This window comes from Falco biarmicus, chromosome 8 (assembly GCF_023638135.1).
Source record: "Falco biarmicus isolate bFalBia1 chromosome 8, bFalBia1.pri, whole genome shotgun sequence".
In the NCBI taxonomy this organism is placed as follows: Eukaryota; Metazoa; Chordata; class Aves; order Falconiformes; family Falconidae; genus Falco; species Falco biarmicus.
In genome coordinates, this window is record NC_079295.1 from 60962251 (window position 1) to 60982086 (window position 19836).

Genomic DNA, 19836 nt, shown 5'->3' on the forward strand with positions numbered 1-19836 from the left:
GTTCCATTTATAAGGTAATGAAGAGTAGTTCACTTTCTCCTTCCTGTGGTTGATACCCTCTTTTTCTTTTTTCCCCAAAGGAGTGTGTTAGGAAACCTCGCTCCCTGCCTGTGCCGCCTCGTGCCCTGGGGCTGTGCCCCCTGAATGCCCACGCACCACCGAACCCCCTCGTGTTTTGTGGCTGTGGCAGAGCTGGAGGGAGCACTGAGCTGCCTGAGTTTTCTTCCTCCCCAGACCCCTGCGAGCCCCCCGGGGAGGACAGAAATGTTTCCTCGGCGGCACCGGCCCCAGAAGGGGAGAAAGGGTGGCAAATGGGGTGGATTTTTCACAACAAGCCAGTGCTGCCGTTACATCCTTAAGACGAAAGCACTTGGGGCTCCACCAGCTGATTTTAAATAGTTTGGTACGAGGGAGCAGCGGGGAAGCCCGCAGGCAAACAGGGCCGCTGGTTTCCAGAGGAGAGGCGACCGCGGCGCGCGCAGCGCGGGCTTTTGTCTCCCTCAGGCGGTACCAGCCCGCAGCGGGAGCGGCCCGGCCCCCTGCCCTGCCGCCTGGCTCCGGCCTCGGCCCCGGCCCCCTGCCCTGCCGCCTGGCTCCGGCCTCGGCCCCGGCCCCCTGCCCTGCCGCCTGGCTCCGGCCTCGGCCCCGGCCCCCTGCCCTGCCGCCTGGCTCCGGCCTCGGCCCCGGCCCCCTGCCCTGCCGCCTGGCCTAGAAGGGGCAGCGGTGCCGCGGGGTGCCCCGGCAGGGTGCTGGAGCCAGGAGGCTGTGCAAAGGAGCGAGTGGCTTGTGGGGAACGCAGAGTTTAATTTATTAGAAGCGCAGCTGGGAGACTGCCTTGAGGGGCTGCGGAAGGGCAATTCTGCGGCGGCCTCGGACCGCCAGCCCCGCAGCAGCCGCTGCTCTGGCACGGCGCGCCCGGGGCTCTGCCAGGCAGAAGCGCGGGGAGGCAGTGGTGCCGCCGGGGGCGGAGCGTCACCTCAGCGCCGGCCCCGCCCCTGCGGAGGGATCTCGGTGGTGCTGCGGCAGCTGTGGCCCTGCCACCCCGGCTGCACTGGGGGGACGGCGTTCATGTCACTAAAAGTTTTTTCCCTTCGCTCACCTTTTCCCAGGAGCCGCCGTCCGGCTGGCCTTATCCTGACTTCCAAAACTGGCTGAGCCAAACCCAGCAAACACAGTTGCTGCATCCATGTGGCCGTGGCTACGCTCATTAGCTTTATCTAACGAGGAGGTGACGATAGCCGCATTTCTAAAACAATGCGTGTACCTGAAGAAGGAAGAAACTAAAAGCAGGCTTGAGCGCCTTAGCAGCAGCACATGGACAGGCTTTATTCCATCCCGTTGCATAGTGAAATCGATTAAATTATTTAGCTCCCTCCAGGGTGATCATACAGACTCTGAGCTGTTTCAGGAGGCGACTGTGGTGCGAATGCAGAGGTAGCGAGTGGATATTAAATGGTGTTCGGTGTCCCAAATAGGTGCAGTACCACATGTCCCTTGCTGGCGGTGTGTGGTGGCTATTTGTGAGCTGCTGGCGTTTAACACCCTGCGAGCGATGGAAGCCCTAAAGGGATGAAATCACCCAGAGACGGGGCCCAAAGAGAATAAGATGGTTTCAATAGGTTGATGCTTAAAGAGTGGTTTGTGCTCTACAATAAAACTTTGTACTAGAAACAGTTTCTTCTTTATGAAATTCTGGGTTCATTGTTATTTTGTAAACCACAGGGAGTCTTTAGTTTATATTTTTAGGCTTACAGTGTATCCTGCTAATGTTACTATGAAGAATGTTGGGGTTTGTTGCTTTTCTGGGGTTTTTTTGTTTTTTTTTTTTACTTGGTTTTGACACCCTGTTGAACGTGGATCGCAGCATATGCCTCAGCCTGAATTTCAGTGAAGGTTCGTATGAGTTAGGGGCTGCTTGAGTCTGAATTCTCTCTTCTTTTGCCAGTAACTTTTGAACTTGGCCCGTTTCAGCCAAATTTGACAGAAGGACAAAGACTGTGCAGTTGAATAGCTTAATGTAAACTTTTGATATCGGGGCAGATTAAGGAAAAAGATATCCCTAGTGAGGCACAAGCTCAAGCTGCCATACACGGGCCTTTGCCATATTGGCTGCTTCAGAGATTACCTGAAGATTGCCCTTTCTGAGATTTTCTTTTTTAATTGCAGTGCTAGGGAGGCTTTTAAAATGTTTTTGACCCCCAGACCAAGAATCTAATTCAGTTTGGGGGTTTTCTAACAGATGAGGAAAGCTGATGTTGGAAGGACAAAACTTGCCTTGCTAGACTTGTAACAGCATTTAACAAATAATAAAATTGCAGCATAAAAATCATCCTCTGCAGGTAACCCCATTACACACAGTGGAAACTGCATTCAGCCTGGGTGGGGCTGAGGCAGGTCCCATAGGACCCCAGTGACTGGTGAACAAGGCGGAAGCCGTGACTCGCTGTGCTTCTCGATTTAGCTGCGAGGAGAACCAGGTCTTGGGGGCAGAAGGGTCTCTGGAGAGTCAATTTAAGAGCTGTTAAACTGAATATCATTCAGGTTCTGCAGGGGCTTGAATGTGGGTTATGTGTGTGTGCTCTCTGGAGAGCTGAGGACAGAGAAAGGCAGATCTATTTAGCATCCAAAATACCTACAATATTTTTTTTTCTTACCTTGACTGTGTAATTTGCAGGTAGTAACAGTGGCAGTGATCATCATAAGCTCCTGGCTTTTGGGGTGCAAATCTGCTTACTCTGAGAGCCTGCCTTGTACCCTCTGAGCTTGCAAGAATGCAAATGAAGGCACCAGGGAATCAGGCGGTTTTTATTCTTTTTGATGCCAAAAGACTGATCTTAATCTTGGAAGTCCTTTTTAGAGAAAAATACCTAAAACATCTGAGGGGGAACAAAGCACTTTACCCCAAAGGTCGAGAGCAACCAACAGGTTGCTTTTCTCATCTGAGAACTACATGGTCCTTCTTGCAGGACACAGTGATGTTCCTCTGGTTTCTTGTGCTGGTGGTGGTGGGCTAGAGTAACACATAGGTCTGTAGTGGTTGGTGTCCTGGGATGAACAGGCAGCATCAATGACTGAAAACTACAGGATAAAGGATTCCTTTATACAGAAATACCAGAATAATTGGTAATTGCAGATGGATTATGGGGCTACGTTGATTCATTGGTGATGTAGTGGTCTCTAAAGAAAAAAAAAAAGTTATAAAAATGATGCAAAATGAGCAGTTCAGGAGAGAAAATGACAGTTTTCTAGACAAGGTCCTAACCAACTTGATCTACCTTTGGTTAGCCCTGCCTGGTGGTAATGCTATGTCTGCATCCCCCTGCTCAGGGACGTGCCCAGTGGCTATGGCCATGGTGGTGGAGCCCCGGTTGTCCTTACTTTGGGCTTTGCACGGGTCCAAGTATGTGCTGAGGGAGGGCGTTGCTGCAGGAGGGCCACCAGCCAGTGCTGGTTTAACTGTATTGTTTTGCTCTGGTGCTTCCCATCACCAACATTTCTGAAGAGATGACAACAGCCTTTAGATCAGATTAGATGGACAGAGAAAATCTGTATGATGCTTTTAGCCTTTGCCAAAAGACCACCCAGCCCATCCCCAAACTGAAGCACAGCCCTGAAGTTTGAGCTTGGGTTTGTGCGAGGGCACTGGAGGAGAGGAAAAGCAGCTGGGTGGCTGCTGCAATGATGGAAAAGTGTTTCTTGTTGGGCAGAACCAGGCGCTGGGACCAGGATCCCCTGGGACTTGCCCTGGGCCATGCTTTCTGAGGCAAGGAGCATCCGCGCTGTGGAGTGGTTCCCCTCGATGTGCTGTCAGTGCGTCAGCGTGTCGGGGGGCTTTTGCCCTCGTAAAGCTAGGAGAGGAGCAGAGGGATTGGCTGTGCAGAGGGCTGATGCAGCAGGGCTTTCGGCTGCTTACGTTAGCAGGGCGGGCAGCTGCATCTGGGCAGGAGGAAGAAAGAGAAAATGAGGAGCAGATGGAAGAGCCAAACTGTGAGTAGGCTTTGCAGCTGACCTTTCCGTGCAGGCAGATCTTCCCATTATGCAGCTGTTCAGCGGAGTCAAATTATGTATGGAGGGGAGAAGCAATGGTGGTGCTTTTAGCAGCCTTGCCCTGTCCCATCCCCAGCCCCATGCAGGGATGATTTTATACTTGCCTTCAAACTGCTCAGCTGTCCTTCTACATGGTGTTTCTCCTCTTCCCCAGTGAGCCGCTGTATCTGTGGTTCACCAGAACCCACTACGTTCCCTCTTCCTGTCTACCGGAGAGGCCTTTTGAAGCCAAACCCTCTGTTTCTTGAGAGTGTCATCTGCTTCTGCTACTCATCCCTCCCTAAAATTGGTCTGTGCTACACCGCTACGTGACATCCCGAATGGAGGGTTGTCACTTCAAGTGGGAAGAAACCAAAAGAATGAAGTTGATTAACGAGGGGAATTACTTCATGTGCATGTCTTCATTAATAAAAAACAGAGCAGGGCAACAGCTTTACAGAAGTACAATATGAAACAGAGTTGTCTTCCACTTTATACATTTTTCTTAAAATATTAGCATCTATTTTTAGTTGAGCAGAATGTTATTAATTTTGTGCCTCCGGTGTATGATGTTTGCCTCCTGAATTTTGTAAATCATTAGTGTGTTGCCTGGAAGAGCCCAGGCACTGTTCTGCCCGTCTCTTGCAATAGTGGGAATCTTTTGGGAAGGTGGAGTGAAAAGGCTTCAGGTTCTACTTGCTTTGAAGCAATGCAGCTTGTTACTCAAAGTAATTCAATATTGAGTAATGGCAGCCTTTTCTAAGGACAGGTAACAACTCAAATATAATCAATTAATGGACTTACAGTAAAGGAGAGATACAACACAGGCTCAATGTTTAGCGCACCTGTTGGGGAATAATTGTTCAGTCAAAATCGTAATACTCTTGTACAGGCTGCTCTTAGGTATGTTACAGGTCACCTCACGCAAAGGAGCTGTTGGAGCTAAGCAGCTCAGCATCTTCAGAAACTTTATTTTGGGAGCCCTGAACAGTGAGCTAACATCTTCCTTTGGCTACAGTGTTGTAAATCCAGAGTTATCCACTGTAGTCAGCTGTAACACGTATAGCTGGAAATCGATTTGTAAGGATGATAAGCTCTGTTTTTAATTCATTCTGAAGACATAGCGAAGCCAAATGTGGTTTTCTGAGCTGATGTCTGGGAGAGGAGTTGGAGGAGCACATGCAGAAGGGAGGCTGGTTCCTTGACTTGCACGACCCCAGTGCGGTAGAGCACTGTGACAGTGACTTTGGTCGCAGCTCTAGACCTTGGCCATAACCAATGTAGTCTGGGGGTTTCTCCCCTCAGCAACTAAGAACTTCAGTTAGCATAGATAACTTAGCAAGGGAAAGTCTGTGCAAGCTTTTTGTGTGTGATGCATAAATGTATTATGAATGCAGACAGGCTGATGTGTGGGAAATGCAGAATGTGCCCAAGCCCGTTCCTGGTGGCAGTTCCTCCATCCCGTTGTGGTCCCTCAGAGTTTAGAAGAAAGCTCCAAGACCTGTAGTTAGCCAGGTGTTTTGGAAACAACACCACCAGAAAGCCAGTTGTGATAATAATAATAAAGTACTTTCACAGGAGAACTGTAGAAGTAACTGGGAATTGATAACTTGATGAGTTGTCTCTATCTATGCAATTATGTCCAAGTCCTGCTTGGGGACACTCAAGGTGTAGCCTGGGAGAGTTGCAGAGGGAGTCATGGGTAGCTCAAGATTGCTCTGAGCCCAAACCAGAGCAACAGGCAGTGGTTTAACTCTTCAGGAGGGCTGCCAGAAATCCCATGTGAGATGTAGGAGACCATACTATGTGGTCAGATCTTATGGGCTGTAGGGAAAAGCGTGTGGATCTCAAACTTTTCCTGCTTTTTCACAGTAGACAGATGCTTTCCAGACCCTGGGTGATCGCTCACGTACGGACATAGAATGCCTGTACATTGCATGGATGTTTTAGTTGGTTATGCATGCACAGAATTAAAAATTTTCGCGTTTAACATCTGTCATTGCTAGACTTAGATATTGTCAAATACTGTGTCATGTGATTGGTATCCATCCCCAAAATGAAGGCTTCTGTTGGTAAGCTGGCTATTTTGTTTTCTTAGCTAGGTTCATCAAGGTCATAACTGTAATTTAGGGTTTGGACCTGTGTGTGTTCTCATGAATATCTTTACTCATGAACATTCAGATTTCAAGGAGTGTCTCCTGTGTATGAAGTCATTTGCACACATACTTCTCCCAGTAAGAGCCCAAAAGACAGAAGTAACAAATATTTATTTTATAAGGCAAACTTTGTAGTTCTAGTCTTTTTCATTTTAATATCACTTTTGTGGCCAGTTCACGTAATTATTTGCCTAGAGGGAAAACTTCTTTAAGCAGGGAAAGCAGATCCAGTGTATTTTCCTGCTACATCCGTGTACTGGCTCTCTGATGTGGAGACAACAATGATTTTGTAAAGACCAGCTCTTCGTGGCAGCAGTTTATTTTTCTTTTGATTTAGAGGTAATTCTTCCACAGGGAAAATAAAAAGTTTGTCTTATATCCCACCCAGTAGAGGAATTGCAGATGCATTTGTTTATCTTCTGCCTTCCAGTGTTTCTGGCCAGGGAGAAGAGAGGGTCTGGTGAAGGTGCTGACAGCAACAGCAAGGAGAACTTTTCTGCCCAAATTGCACAGGCAAATTTCTGATACGGGACACACGCGGCTTTTCAGGTGATGTCTTGGACCCAGCTGTCCTCCTTATCCCAAGCTGGCTCATGTAGGGGGAGGCCTGGCAATGAGGATGGCTGCAAGGATGGATGGTGGAAAAAGTCCTTCCCCACCCAATGCCTGGTTGAAGCAGGGGATTTGGTTTCTGGCTTCTCATTCTGCTTTTTCTCTGGTTCCCTGCATCGAGTGTGAGTGCAGCTGGTCGATCTGCATCTCTGTTTCCAGTGCATTTGGGCACAGTCACATGGTATCAAGACTTGGCTTGTAGGCAGAGGAAAACTGAGAAAAACCAAGAAGTTTGCTCATTCACCAAGTAAGAGAGGTAATCCAAACAGCAACTGTCAAACAGGGATGGCACTGGTGGGGAAAAAATATAAAGGCAGTAAAAGGCCAAAGTGTTTGCTTGAAATGTCAATATTCTTCCAAAACAATTGCTTACAGACTTCAAAATTGCATTCCTGCCACAGAGGCCATCTCCTCTCTCATAGTTGGACATAAAAAAAAAAAATCTAAAAGCCAATTGGGCACCAAAAGCTTGAAACAAGCAGTTGTGCAGAACACATGGAACTCATTTCAGCCTCAGAAATTTCGGGGAAGTTGGGGGACTCTTTCTTCCATAAAAACACTTTGTTGTTTTGGAAGAAAACTGGTGCAATGTGATACACAGATGAGTGAACTTTTGCTTCTGAAATGATGCTCAGCACCAGATAAGCTGATCTGGCATGCCTGCCCAGGAATCACGGCAGTTTTATGTCCGGAGGAGCGAACAGACCAGCTCTGTTGTGGCATATCCAAGTAACCTTGCTCACAAACCTGAGCAGTGACCCGTGCAGCTCCAGCACAGCATTTGCTTTCCACCCGTTTGAACCAGTCAGTGTTAGATTTGTTTCCAGGCATTTTTTCTTGAGCATCTTGGAAAAAACATCCAGCAAAATAAGGAGGGAGCTCTGCGAACAGATGGAAGAAGGTGCATCTTGTGGTTAAGGAAGAGGCAGCTACTGCATGGGAAAAGGTCCTGTATATCCACAGCGAAACCCCAATATATATATGATTGGCATGACTGCGAAGACAGCTGGGAACCAAAGCGCTTTGGTGAGCCCATGCTGGCAATGCAAAGGAGGGGCTGAACGGTGGGCAGGGCCCGGCGCTGCCCCAAAAATATCCTGAGGGTAGGGTTTAGGAGGGGGGGGTACTGGTTTTTTGTTTTTGTTTCCCAAGGATTTCAGAAGTGCTTGGAAGTGTTTGTGCCCTGTGGAAGGGAGCTGGGCTGGCGTTGCAGAGGCTGGCTCTGCATGGCCGCCAGATGCCCGGCATGGACCAGCCCAGCCTCCGAGGTGGCTGCTCCCTTGCAGAGCCCCGCAGTCTGGTTTGCATTATGGGTGAAGTTTTTAGCAAATTACTGCTCCTTTCTGCTCCGCTTCCATCAAAGAATGGGCAGAGGCCGCCTAGCAGTCTAAGGACAGATTTTTTTTATTTTTTGGGGTTGGGGGTTTTTTGGTTTTTTTTTGAATAGAGCACAGATCTGTGTTTCTTTGGTTGGTTTAACACACACTTGGCTCTTATCAGGCTGCTGCTCTGCATCATTTGCCTGACACCTCTGTTGGGGGATTTGTTGCTGTCAGCTTAGGCTGTGGGGTACAGTTCCCCCAAAGAAAAGTTTCAGAGGAGTCTTTGAGGGTTTGGTGATGCTGAGCCCCAGCAGATGCTGTGGGCAATCCCTGGGGTGCACTCAGGTGGCCTTTTTGGAAGGAAATTTGGAAGAAAGAGGGGTGAGAGCTGCCACGGGTGAGGAGCGCTCAGCTCACCCCACTGCCTGGAGCAGCCCCATCGGGATCCCCCTGAAGACTGGGGTTGGATGTTACTTGCAGGGCTGTGTTTTGCAGGGAGGTGGATTTTGGGGAACCCCTAATTGCCCTCCCCTATAATATGAAATAGGGGGTTCTAGCCAAACAAGGAGAACCTGGCTCTGAGCCTATACAGGGTGATGGCAGCAAGTGGAATGGAGGGGGGCAGAGAACAAAACCAGAAGATGGTTTCCATTAAACCCTCAAAAATTCATAGGCAGTGAATCATGCCCCCCCAAATTTTGTACACCTAGCTGTCTCCAGACGTGGGGTAATGCACATGAATAGGCAGAAGTAGCTGTGCCTGGGTTTCAGAGTCCTCTTGCATCTTCTGCTATGCCACGTGTAGGGTCTGGTCTATCAAGGGAAGTCAAATGAAGATGCTGTGTGACATCTTCTGTTACACAAGTGCCTCCTGCTGTGCTTGATATCTAGAGCTGTCCCAGGTGGAAGTTGCCACTGGTAATAGTAATTTCTCTTGCCTGCTGTTCTCATGGTAAATGTGCCAGTGAAGTCTGACATTTAAAGTAGGTTTTGATCCTGGAATACAACTTAGTGGCTAAACAAGTATCTGTGCCTGGCTTATCTTTTACTTCTATGACATCTTAGTGCCTTCTTGGAGAAGACTATAAATCAGCTGATACTTGAGTGCAGAAAGCCGTGGCCTCAGTGGCACGCTGTCAGCGTCTGCTAGGATGCAGGTGCCAGCAAGGCTGATTTGGGGGGTGGCAGCAGCCCTGGAGAAGTTAAGGCAGCCCCTGGGCTACCTGCCACCATGGCCTGGGGGGGGTGGGGGGGAATGGGGACCTGCCCGGCTAGAGGTGCTTGCGTTTGCTGAAAGGTATTAGCTAAACCACAAAGGTTGGATGTATTTCAAGCTTAATTCACGCAAAACTGGGACCTCAGCACATGTCATATGTGAATAGTTTCCATGTTAAATCTGGCAACAGGGTATTTATCAGGACTTGCTTTGGAGCTCTGCTCTTTGTAGTGGTTTTGAAAATAAGACACACAAAAAAAGGCATTTTATTGATTTACCCAGAAAATAGGCTTAGAAGACATTGTATCCTTTGTTGGGGTAGCCAAGCTAGTTAAGCTTCCCTCTTTTCAAATGTTCTTTGCTTTCATTTTTAAAGAAAGAACACTGATGCGTGGCAATGAGAAGTGTAAAAATTTTTCCAAATTAAAACAAATCTTAACAAGCATTAAATAAAAAATATATTCTGTGCTTATAGGAAAACTGTAGAAGCTATTTGATTTTTTAGAAAATGAAGAAATCATTATCACCTGGTAATGAAAAGATGGTTTTCAGGTTTGCATGCAGTCATGGACCAAAGGGGAATTTGTGTTGGACAATACTGAAATAGCTTTTTTTCAAGCAAAGAGGAACTTTCCTTAAACAGAGAAAATGATTAGCAAAGGATTGTTAATAATCATGTTCATGCTGAAAAATCTTTATTTATTTACTTGTAAGTGCAGGGCTGTTGCCCTGTGCAGCAGTCCCATGCCATTTCAGTGAGACCATCCATACTATATAAAGTTAAACATAAAGCTATCGTGATTTTAATGATCTTATACTTAAATATGACAGCTCCTCGTAGAAACATTTCCAACAGTGTGTTGTGCTACAGGCTGGCGTGATTTCAGGGTCTCACACCGGAGACTCCAGAGGTCAGGGCAGATGCAGGTGGAACCTGCCACCAAGGACTTGTCCGGGCTCACAGCCGTTGCAGTTGGTGTGTGTGCAGGATAATTTCTAGTATGACCGATTTCATACATGGAGTCTATCTCTTGACAGATATTTAAATGCTGTTATTTGGAAGGGCAAATGATTATGGTAGCAGAGGTGATACTGGATGGAGTGGAAACTGCTTTTTTTTATAAGGGCTTCTGGTCCCTCTGCACTGAGGACTTTAGGGAGGGAGGAGGTGGTAGCAGTACTGGGGACAAGGATGAGGTGACATCCCAGAGCATGTCTCTTGTACTAGATTCATTCGCAGTAAGCACCAGCAGTTCTCAGCTGCTGTTTGGAGGACTCCCGTTTCATTTATCAGTCCCTCTTCTCTCCTTTTCCTTCAGCTGGGAAGCTCAGAGGAGCCACAGCAACCTGGCTGCCTTTCTCCACTTTCCTTGTGACGGGTCTGGCAGGGTGTGCTTGGCCACAGCTTTTGCCCAGAGCTTGCTTCTCATACAAAAATGTGCTGAGGAACCGCATCACCAGCAGACACTGTTCTGCTTGTGAAGATTTACAGTGTAGCCTATAGGAATGGCTGGTCCCTGCTCCCTGGCTGCGCTACAGACCATGCTGCCTAATGACCCAGGGCCCTTTGCAGGGATACTAAAATATTGTTTTGCCCTTTTGTTCTGACACTTTCCTCCTCAAATGTAAGATTTTACCATTTTTTGAAACCACAGAGACAGAGATTGAAGGCAGCCCTTTGAATTTGTTAAAATTTGACTGCAGGGTTCCTTCCGACCCCTGTGCTAATTTTTAGCAGAGCAGGAAACCTTAAAAATAACCATGAGAGAAGATTTCCCAACTCAGAAAGATTGTCCTTTTAATAATCTCTGGCTTCGTTTTCACTAGATATTTTACCCCCTTAAAATTCCTGTAACGCTGCTAGAGCAAGTACATCCCTGCCAGCAGCAATAATGGCACCAGAGGAGGAAGGCAGAGGGCCAGTTAGCCAGGCTGGCACCTGGGCTTGCTCTGAGCAGGGCTGAGGGATGCATGGGGGAAACGCTTATTATTTATTGGAAGAGTTTTTTCATGTGAATCAGAGCTTGCAAGCTCCACGTCTTCCCTTTCTGGCAAACTTAAAACTGTGTTCCCAAGCCTTCAGCTGATCTCAGCATTGAGTTAACCTAGATTTTGCCATCATTTTAACACTTTGGTGCTATATCTCAAGACTTCTGAGCTGCTACTGTGAAACAGACAAACAGAAATACTATAATTTGTTTTAATACCTATCTCAGTGTCGCTCCTTCTTCTGAAGTTGAAATGTTGCATGGCCAAACCAAGGCATGCAGCAAGAGTGCATGATGTAGTAACAAGGTTTGCTCAAGGTCGTACCCGACCTGTGTCTGCATTCTCTGCCTCGTTGTATAGATATATATCATAAAATAATGTATACCATAAAGTATTTATCATTATATAAATACTGTCCTCACCCAGGCGATGGCAGTGGGGATGCACTGTGGTTTGGGTCACTGTGCCGGCAGGAACACCATGTGCCGACATTACTGTTTGGGAGGGGTCAAAAAACCCCAAGGTGAGTAATTGCAATTACCACTCACCCCTGCTCCATGTAAGCAGCTCTCCCCGCTAACCCAGCTCCTCCTGCCCTGGCAGCCAGAGGCCTCCAGCCAGATGTTGCGGATATATTTTCTTTATCAAACTGACAGCAACGTTTCCTCTTTTCTCTTCAAACGTGGAGGATGCCCCACAGAGCTGTGTTGGCCCCGTGCCAAACGCAGGCGGTCCTTGCTGGTGCGTGGTCAGAAAGAGATCTGAGTTGGTTATCAGCTAGGGGTGGGCTCTGACAGCCACCAAACGGCGTCGTCTGGGACCACATCGGTGTCGTCTTCCTCAAAGCACCCAGGGTCAATGGATTTTTGTTGCACTTGGCCAGTGCAGCGGTGGTTTTGGTCAGAATCATGTTTCAAGGGAAGTTGGTTGAATTTTCTCTCTACCTTGTCTTAAAGCATCAGCTTTGTCCTAGACAGAAAGTTCATCCCCTCTCACTGTAGTGAGTATTTAATTATGTAAAGTGTGATCACTGTGTGTGTGATTTGGAGCAGAAGGCTTGTAACTGAGAGAGGGCAAAGGAATGAGTGAAATTTATTTCTGGCCAAAAAGCACAGCGTGAAGTCACTGCGATGCTTTCTCTTACTTGGGCCCTGTAATGGGGTGTCTGGAAAACTCACCTTTTTCCTATGCTGTGCTGGTTAAGTGGAAATTATTTTTGTTCTTCCAAAATGAAAACTTCTATAAGTGTGACTTTTTTGACTGGGGGAATAAGGGGTTACTTCTTGTTTTCCTGTTCCTTAGTTATCAAATGAACTAAGGATTGCTTCATCTTTAATTAAAATGACATGGAGCATAATTCAAATGAAAGACAATAATGATCTCAACACATGGGTGCTCCTGACAGTTGCAGGCCATCAAGTAAGCCAGCCCAGATTTCAGATGCTCCCTCCTACTTCACACATGCAATGCTCTGGCTGCTCTCACAAACCTGCCTTTGCTCGCGCAGACGTTTGGCTGGGCAGGTAGAGCAGAGTCAATTAAATCTCCAGCCCAGACTAACAAAACATTTAAAAGTCCGAGTTAGTCATGTCCATCCAGCAGCACAGCTGGCCGAGAGCCCTGTTGAAAGCCCAATGGATATTGTTTCTCTCAAGCATTAAATGCTTTCCCTCAAACAAACATCCCCTGAATAGGCTATTGTTTCTCCTTCTGGATGTCCCTTTATGGACTGATACAAGAATAGCTAAAAGCTGATGAATTGGTATTGTAAATTTAAAAAAAAAAAAAAAAAAAAAAAAGATAAAAAATCTGGGACTCCTACTCCTTTGAGAAGTTGCATTTGCTGCAAGTTCTCTGCACAGGTCCCATGTCCTGTCCTCTGGAGGTCAGAGAGCTGCAGCGGGACCTTCAGGTGGGTCACCTCAAACAATCATAGTTTCAGGAAAAGAAACTTCGTGGACCCGATGCATTTCCCAGGTGTTATAATGTAAGGCATTGAGGTGAGATAAAGTATGGGAGGGGGTGTTGGGGGAAGAAGTAGTCATTTGGTGTGATCTGCAAGCCTTTGCATTAACAGATGTGACTGCATTTGTTTATATTTTTCATTACCGCTATGTAGCAGCTGTGTACTGCTAGGTCCTTATAAGAAACTATACATCATGTGAACAGTATAACTTACATTTAGTCACTTCAGAAATCTCGTGTGTGTGAAGAAATCACCATTTATTTTCCGGTGAAAGTCTCTTGTACAGGTCCCCCAGTCCTTATAACACAGGTACTGATGCCCTACCCAGGATTCAGCACCTGGATTTACCTCTTTTTCCTAACAGAGCTGTGTGTGTCCCAGGGTTTCGTATTCCAGCAGACTGATTTATTCCTTGTCGACGGCCAAAGCTGTGAGCTGGAAGAGTGCTATTTTTAATGCAGCCATTGGGCTTATCTTACGCATCTTTCTCTCTTTTGCTCAATTTCACCATCACAGGTTGAAGCTAAATTTTAAAAAGTTCACTCTAATCAGTTCCCTAAGAAATACAGAAAACTTTGATGCTTTCTTGTTGCGTTATACCCTAGTCCAAGCTACGTTTGCTTTGGTAGGTCCTCCCAGTTTGCAGGGCTGTAATGCAAGGAGACGTTTCAGCCCAGCACGGCTGCAGAAGGACCCAGGAGGATGCACGTGTGCCCCGCAGGGCAGATGTAGGAGGGGAGCGGGTGCTGATCCCAAGGTACCATTTTGGAAGCGTAGCCCTTGGGTCTGCAGCAGGCAGTGACGAGAGGTTGGGTTTGAGGGCGCGGGAGCAGCCAGCCACGCTGCAGTGCTGGGTCAGGCTTTGCTGCAGGCATGCAGTGCCCGCCGTTTAGCACAGCCCATGGCTCCCTCTGGAGCAGATCCTCGCCCAGCGAAGCTCGTGGGCACGTGTTGGAAATCTGGGGGTGGAAGCAGGTGTCTGAGAGCTTTGCTGACTCACAACTGTTGGAACGGTTTGCAGGGCTGAGCTTTCTTTGGATTTAAATGAGGAAAGGTTTTAGGTTCTCGGGCAGCAGTTCATGGATTGGTGGAAAGGCAGTTCTGGGATTTACCTCAACTGTTGCGTGCTTCTCTTCATCCCCGAGTGCCTGTGTGCCAGCTCTGGCTGAGAGCAGGGGCAGCTTTGCCTTCGTCCGGGGGCCTTAGAACACCTGTGCTTCCTCTCCCTGCATGCACCTCTTCTCCAAAGCAAGGTTTCCTATGGCCCAACGTATTCGGTGGGTTTATGTTACTTAAGGGCTTACGTGCCAGAAACGGTGGGGGGAAAGCCATTTTTCCTGTTGGTTTAACATGCGCTCCTGCAGGGGAGACCTGGGGTAGAACTGGGGTAACCAAGTGCTTGGTCCTGCAGATACAAGTGCGCTTCCAGCTTTATATCACCGCAGATGAGCAGTGCTTGGGTATCGGCCCACGGGGCAGGTGCACCCTTGCTTCCTCCACAGCAAGACACACCTCCCCATCAATGAGATTTACCGTTACAGACTGAGAGTGATGGGTGATCCCCACATCTTGGGTAAAATGGTAGAGTTTCAGCAAGTCCTTTTGCAGAAACAAATGGTTCAGATCTGAGGTTGATCACTGGGATCTGCTCAGTTTAATCAAACCAGACCTGTATTACTGCTGCTCTTTTAGTCTTTAAAAACCTCAGGGAGTCCCGAGTGCTGTGCCAGGGCAGTGTCACCATATCCCTGTCACTAATCCTGTCGCTTCCTTTCATGCTCCTTCTTACTCTGCACATTGTTCAACACCTCTTACTGTACTTCTGTGAAACCTTCCTGCTGGATTGCATGGATGAAGGATTAGGTATATAAGTAACATAGCCAAAGATTGTACTATATGTAAGTAGAGCCTCTTTTCAGAGCATGACTGATACTGCTGTTTGCATTGATAATTTTTTTAAATTGTTATTTCTTTTTTAATAATACTGAGTTTTCCTTCCTTTTTCAGGGGCCTCTTGGTTTGGATGGCAAACCAGTAAGTAGCACGGTGTGCCAAATGTGACATGTCTTTATTCAGACAGCTCTGCAATAGATAGGCAGAGTCTCAACTATTACTTGTTTATTACTACCTACAGAACTGTTTAGGAGACAAAACTGTATTTAGGAAAATAATTCTGTGGTCCATAACACATTCAGGTTTAAATTCTGAGCCAGGGCTGGCTGGCACAGCTAGAGGTGAGCTTTTCTTTTCCTCTCAGCTCAGCTCAGCTGCTTCTCCCTCTCCTGCACCAGCTCAGCTAGCGGAGACTGCTGGTGGGCAGCAGGCCAAATTTGGGAAATACACTCTAGCAGCACCATGGAAGAACCGAAGTCAGTAATCTTGGTTTTGTGCTCCTGGCACTACAAAGTGGTGTCATAAAAATAATTGTTCCCAAACTGGGCTTGTTTGCCTCTGAAGGAGCCCATGTGTGGGAAGTGCTTGAGAGTGCCCGGTGTCCACGCAACACTTTGTGGAAAGCCTGGACTTCATTTTATGAGCTGTTTTCTTGACAGTATTTTTTTCTTAGAAACTCCTTGGATACTCAGATGCTCCACTCTTATTTATTTTACAGAAAGACGCACTTTTTTTAATGCTAGCTGCTCACGAGCCAGCTCTGATTCCTTCGGCTGGATGGTTGCTGCAGGAGGTCGCAGCTCTGTATTTTGTGTCCAAATCCCACCCTGTTCCACCGTGTTCACTAGAGGGCACCATGTGAAATCTTTTCAAGCTCTGGTCCTAAACCAGCTGTGATTTTCAAAGTGGGCAGAAGTCAGTCAGTCTTTGCAACCAAAAAGTTACTCCCAGATACTTATTTCTAGCCAGTTAGGGAGTGTGTTGTTGTAGCTGTACATTGCTGTGGTTGGTTTTTATCCTACCCCTAAAAACAGCAAATGTGAATGAAAAGAAATGTAGAAATAAAGCATTAGAAAAGAAAAAAGGAAGGCCAGTTCACAGCGCTGCGCTCAGGGCTTGGCTTTGAATTAGCAAAACCCCACGATGGAAGCGCAGTGCAAACCCCAGCGGCACGCTCCTGCGCCTGCTGCCCTTGGCAGGCACGGGGATGCAAATAGCTGCGAGTTGTGCGCGTGCACCAGGCAGGAGCAAGACCTCCGAGTGAGATGCAGGGAGAACCTCAACAAAAAAGCAAACTTATCAAACAGCTAAACTCAAACCAGACTGTTCATGATGTCTTCCATGACAGTAAGGGGCTGGCGGCCTTGCTTAGAACCAAATCAACAGCAGGAGGGATGCTGTGCAGGGATGCAGATGCTGCCACTGCTGGCCTCTCTGTTGACCTTCCCCCACTGCATCCCGCTGGGTCCTGCTTTGGCAAACACTGTGAACTGGGCTGAACCCCAAGATGCAGTATTTTTCTGTGCTGGAAGGAGGATGCAGAGCAGGCTCATCGAAGTGTTGCTCAGCAGCTTGTCTTTGGGGCTGCAGCCTGACTCTGCCTGCCTGTCTCTGCCTATCTTACAGAAAGCTGCTTAGGAGGAGGATGACTTATGTCTTCAGCAAATAGGCCAAAGAAAGCAGCTCATCCTCCTTGTTTATTTCAAACAGATGTATAATTGTTGTAATGATATGCTGAGCATGTGTTTTTCTAGAAGTTGATTTAATACTTCAAGAAATCTCTTGCATCTATTTAGAGTCATGTGTTTGCAAGCGGCTGTCGTGCTGCCTGCCCTGCCCCAGTCCTCCTCTGGTCCTCTGTCCCGGCAAAAGCAGGCAGGACCTCGCTGGTGCTTTTTGGTGGTATGCTGCCCATGTGAAGCAGTTTATAACTTAAAATAATAGCAAATGTGGTTCAGATTCGTGAATTGAAGAATGCAATCTTCTTGGTTTTGATGTTGTGTGCATTGATGATTCTGCTGTTTCTTAACTCGGATCCTTCCTATGTATTTCCAGGGACCTCCGGGACCAAAAGGGGAAAAGGTAAAGACTGACATTAACGTGTGGCTTTCGGGGAAGCAGCTGTATATCCTCCTTCTGCTGTAGTTCTTTCAGCTCAGGTTACCCCAGTACACCAGCATGACATTAACCACTGGTTTTGTTGGGAGGTGAAGCTGTGACGGCAGGTTCTCAGGTTGCTCTTGGAAAAGCCCCAGGAAGTGGGGGAGGGCAGGAAGAATTTGCAAACACATAGGAGGAGTAAGTATGGCCTTAAAGCTCATCTGTGCCGTAGGATTCCTGGTAACCCCTTAGGGTTAGGAGAGTGGCATACAACTCTTCTTGCTTTCCTCAGAGAGCAAGGCGGTGGGCTCCATTACTCTGGGTTTGCACAAATCCTTCCATGAAATTAGAGCAGCCAAAGGTCATTACTGAAAGTGGAGTTGATCTGTGCATGTGTAGGACATAAGCAGTTGCTAGGGAGCCTTAGAGTTGGAAACATTCCGTTATTTCTGATTTATTATCTGTTTCATCGCCTGCCAGGGCAGAATCATTCCCTATTGTGTTGTCTCAAGCCCTTCTCCTCCCTGGTTTTGAATACGTTAAGCAATAGGACCCTTGCCACTTCCCTTATGTGCTCTTCCCGTGTCCAACTGACCCTGTGCTCAGTCCTTCGTGGTTGAAATTTGAACGCTAATAGCTGACCCTTGCTGTTTTGCCTGATGTGCAGGGTGAAGCAGGGGACATCGGCCCGAGGGTAAGTACTGATGCGGCATGTTGATTGATTCTAAAATGTGGTTGGGTTTGGTCACTGCACAAAACAGGCTTCACGCAGCTTTGTCACTGCAAACTTGAGGTATGGGAACCATTCTGGAAACGTTTAATTTTGCCATCGGAGCTCTTAGTGGTGGTGGTTTTCCTAACTTTGACCGTGGGGAAAGCATGAGTTGAAGACCTTCAGGTACCTCAGGAAGTATTTCACTTCTACTATCTTATCCTAATCAGCTTCCCTTTTCCAGTGTCAGAGACAGACTCGTGTTTCTCTTGAAGCTGTGCACCTCATTTATTGGCATCGGAGCACCAGTACAGAGTGGTGAGACCTGGTGTCCCAAGGAAGGGCCCTGCACGGCGTTGTGCAGGATAGAAAGTTCCTCCTCTCTTGCTGAGCTGCCTGCCTGGGAGCGTGTCGGCACGCAGACAGTATCTGACTGCCTTTAAAACAAAGGGTTTAAGGTAACTGTAGGATGAGGGAAAATTGTTCTGGCTATAACGTACAGAAATCAATGTAACTAATGAGTTATGTGGAAATACCTTTTGTGGGGCTGCATGAAGCTGAGATTTACTGCAGTGCATCAGAACAGGTCCCCACGGGGCACGAGGGGGACATGGCTGTCCCGTGGTCCCCACTGCGGTGCTGGTGATGGCAGCAGTAGCACCAAGTCTCCCATGTTGGGGATGAGACCGGAGGGCTTGCCACAAGGTGCGTGGTCCTTCCAAGGTAGGCTCCGTGTAAGGGAGTAAGGGAGGTGCAGCTGGCTGTGGGTCACGGGCACCTGCTGGAAGCCCCACGGCGGGGAGGTGCTGGGCTGCTGGCGTACGGGCCCCATGCAGAGGCTGGATTCAGAGCTGGCATCCAGGAGTCAGCTGGTAGGTTTAGATGCAGTTGCTGGAAACATAGCCAGGACCTTGGTGGTTAACATGGGGCAGAGATGCCTCAGAGTCATTTTTCTTTTTTCCCTTAGAGGCTGTTAAGTCACTTTTTGAAGTTGGCATCATTTTCTGAAGCAGCTCCCAACTGCCTTGGGTGTATTTGGAAATGTCACCCTTGGCCTCTGAGAGCCCCTAAGCCTGATAGATTTATGCCCCACGTGGCGAAGGAGGGGCTCAGCGTAAGGTCTCAACCTTGTCGAAGTGCCCACCCATGTACTCGGAGAAGGCTTTAAGAGGTGATTCAGCGGCACATGGGAGTGAGTTTTCGCTCCTTGGCTGGGGCTGTGGGTGGCTCTGGGGCTGGTGACTCAGGCAGTGCCAGGGGAGACGCTGCTCAGGCTCTGGAGCCCCTGTGGTCCGTGCAGCTGGATAATGCAGGAACCCACCTCCTGCTGCGGCTCCCGTTTGTGCTGCAGGAGATGCTCTGGGGACGGGCGGGTGCCAGCTCCCAAGGTAACACTGTCCTATGTTTTAATCTACTGATAAAAATATGTGCTCTTTTCTTTTTTCTCCTGATCTGCATTTGTCCACCTTTCGCTTTACTTTTAGATTTATTTATATCTTTTTGCCCGAGAGTAAGAAAAAGGCTCAGGGGCGATTTGGGAGGAAAGGGGGAGAAACAAGCCTGGCAGAGCCACGCACAAGTAGGTCTAAAACTGGTGCTTGTCTTTGAAAATAGCTTCCTTCATATCTCCAGACACTCGGGTTGTGGATCGGATACAAAACTTAATACCATCTGGCCCAGATTATTTTTTATTTCTTAATTTAATCTATCTTCTTCCTCAAGTTTCAGTAGTGGCTTTGTTTAGCTGATTTTGAAAGTTGCGTCACAGCAAGTCATTGCATAAAAGGGAAGATAAATAGCTAGGGATATATCCAGTGCCCCCTCCCTCACCAATGTGCACGTCT

General features: G+C 47.7%; 1 protein-coding gene across 1 annotated transcript in view; it reads left to right on the forward strand.

Annotated features, from left to right (window-relative positions):
• COL23A1 (collagen type XXIII alpha 1 chain) overlaps positions 1–19836 on the forward strand; it is a 189056-nt gene that overhangs the window by 147046 nt on the left and 22174 nt on the right. Inside the window, exons 5-7 of the mRNA XM_056348738.1 lie at positions 15295–15321; positions 17236–17262; positions 17948–17974. Coding sequence (XP_056204713.1) covers positions 15295–15321; positions 17236–17262; positions 17948–17974 — 81 coding nt within the window. The remainder of the gene's footprint in view (positions 1–15294; positions 15322–17235; positions 17263–17947; positions 17975–19836) is intronic.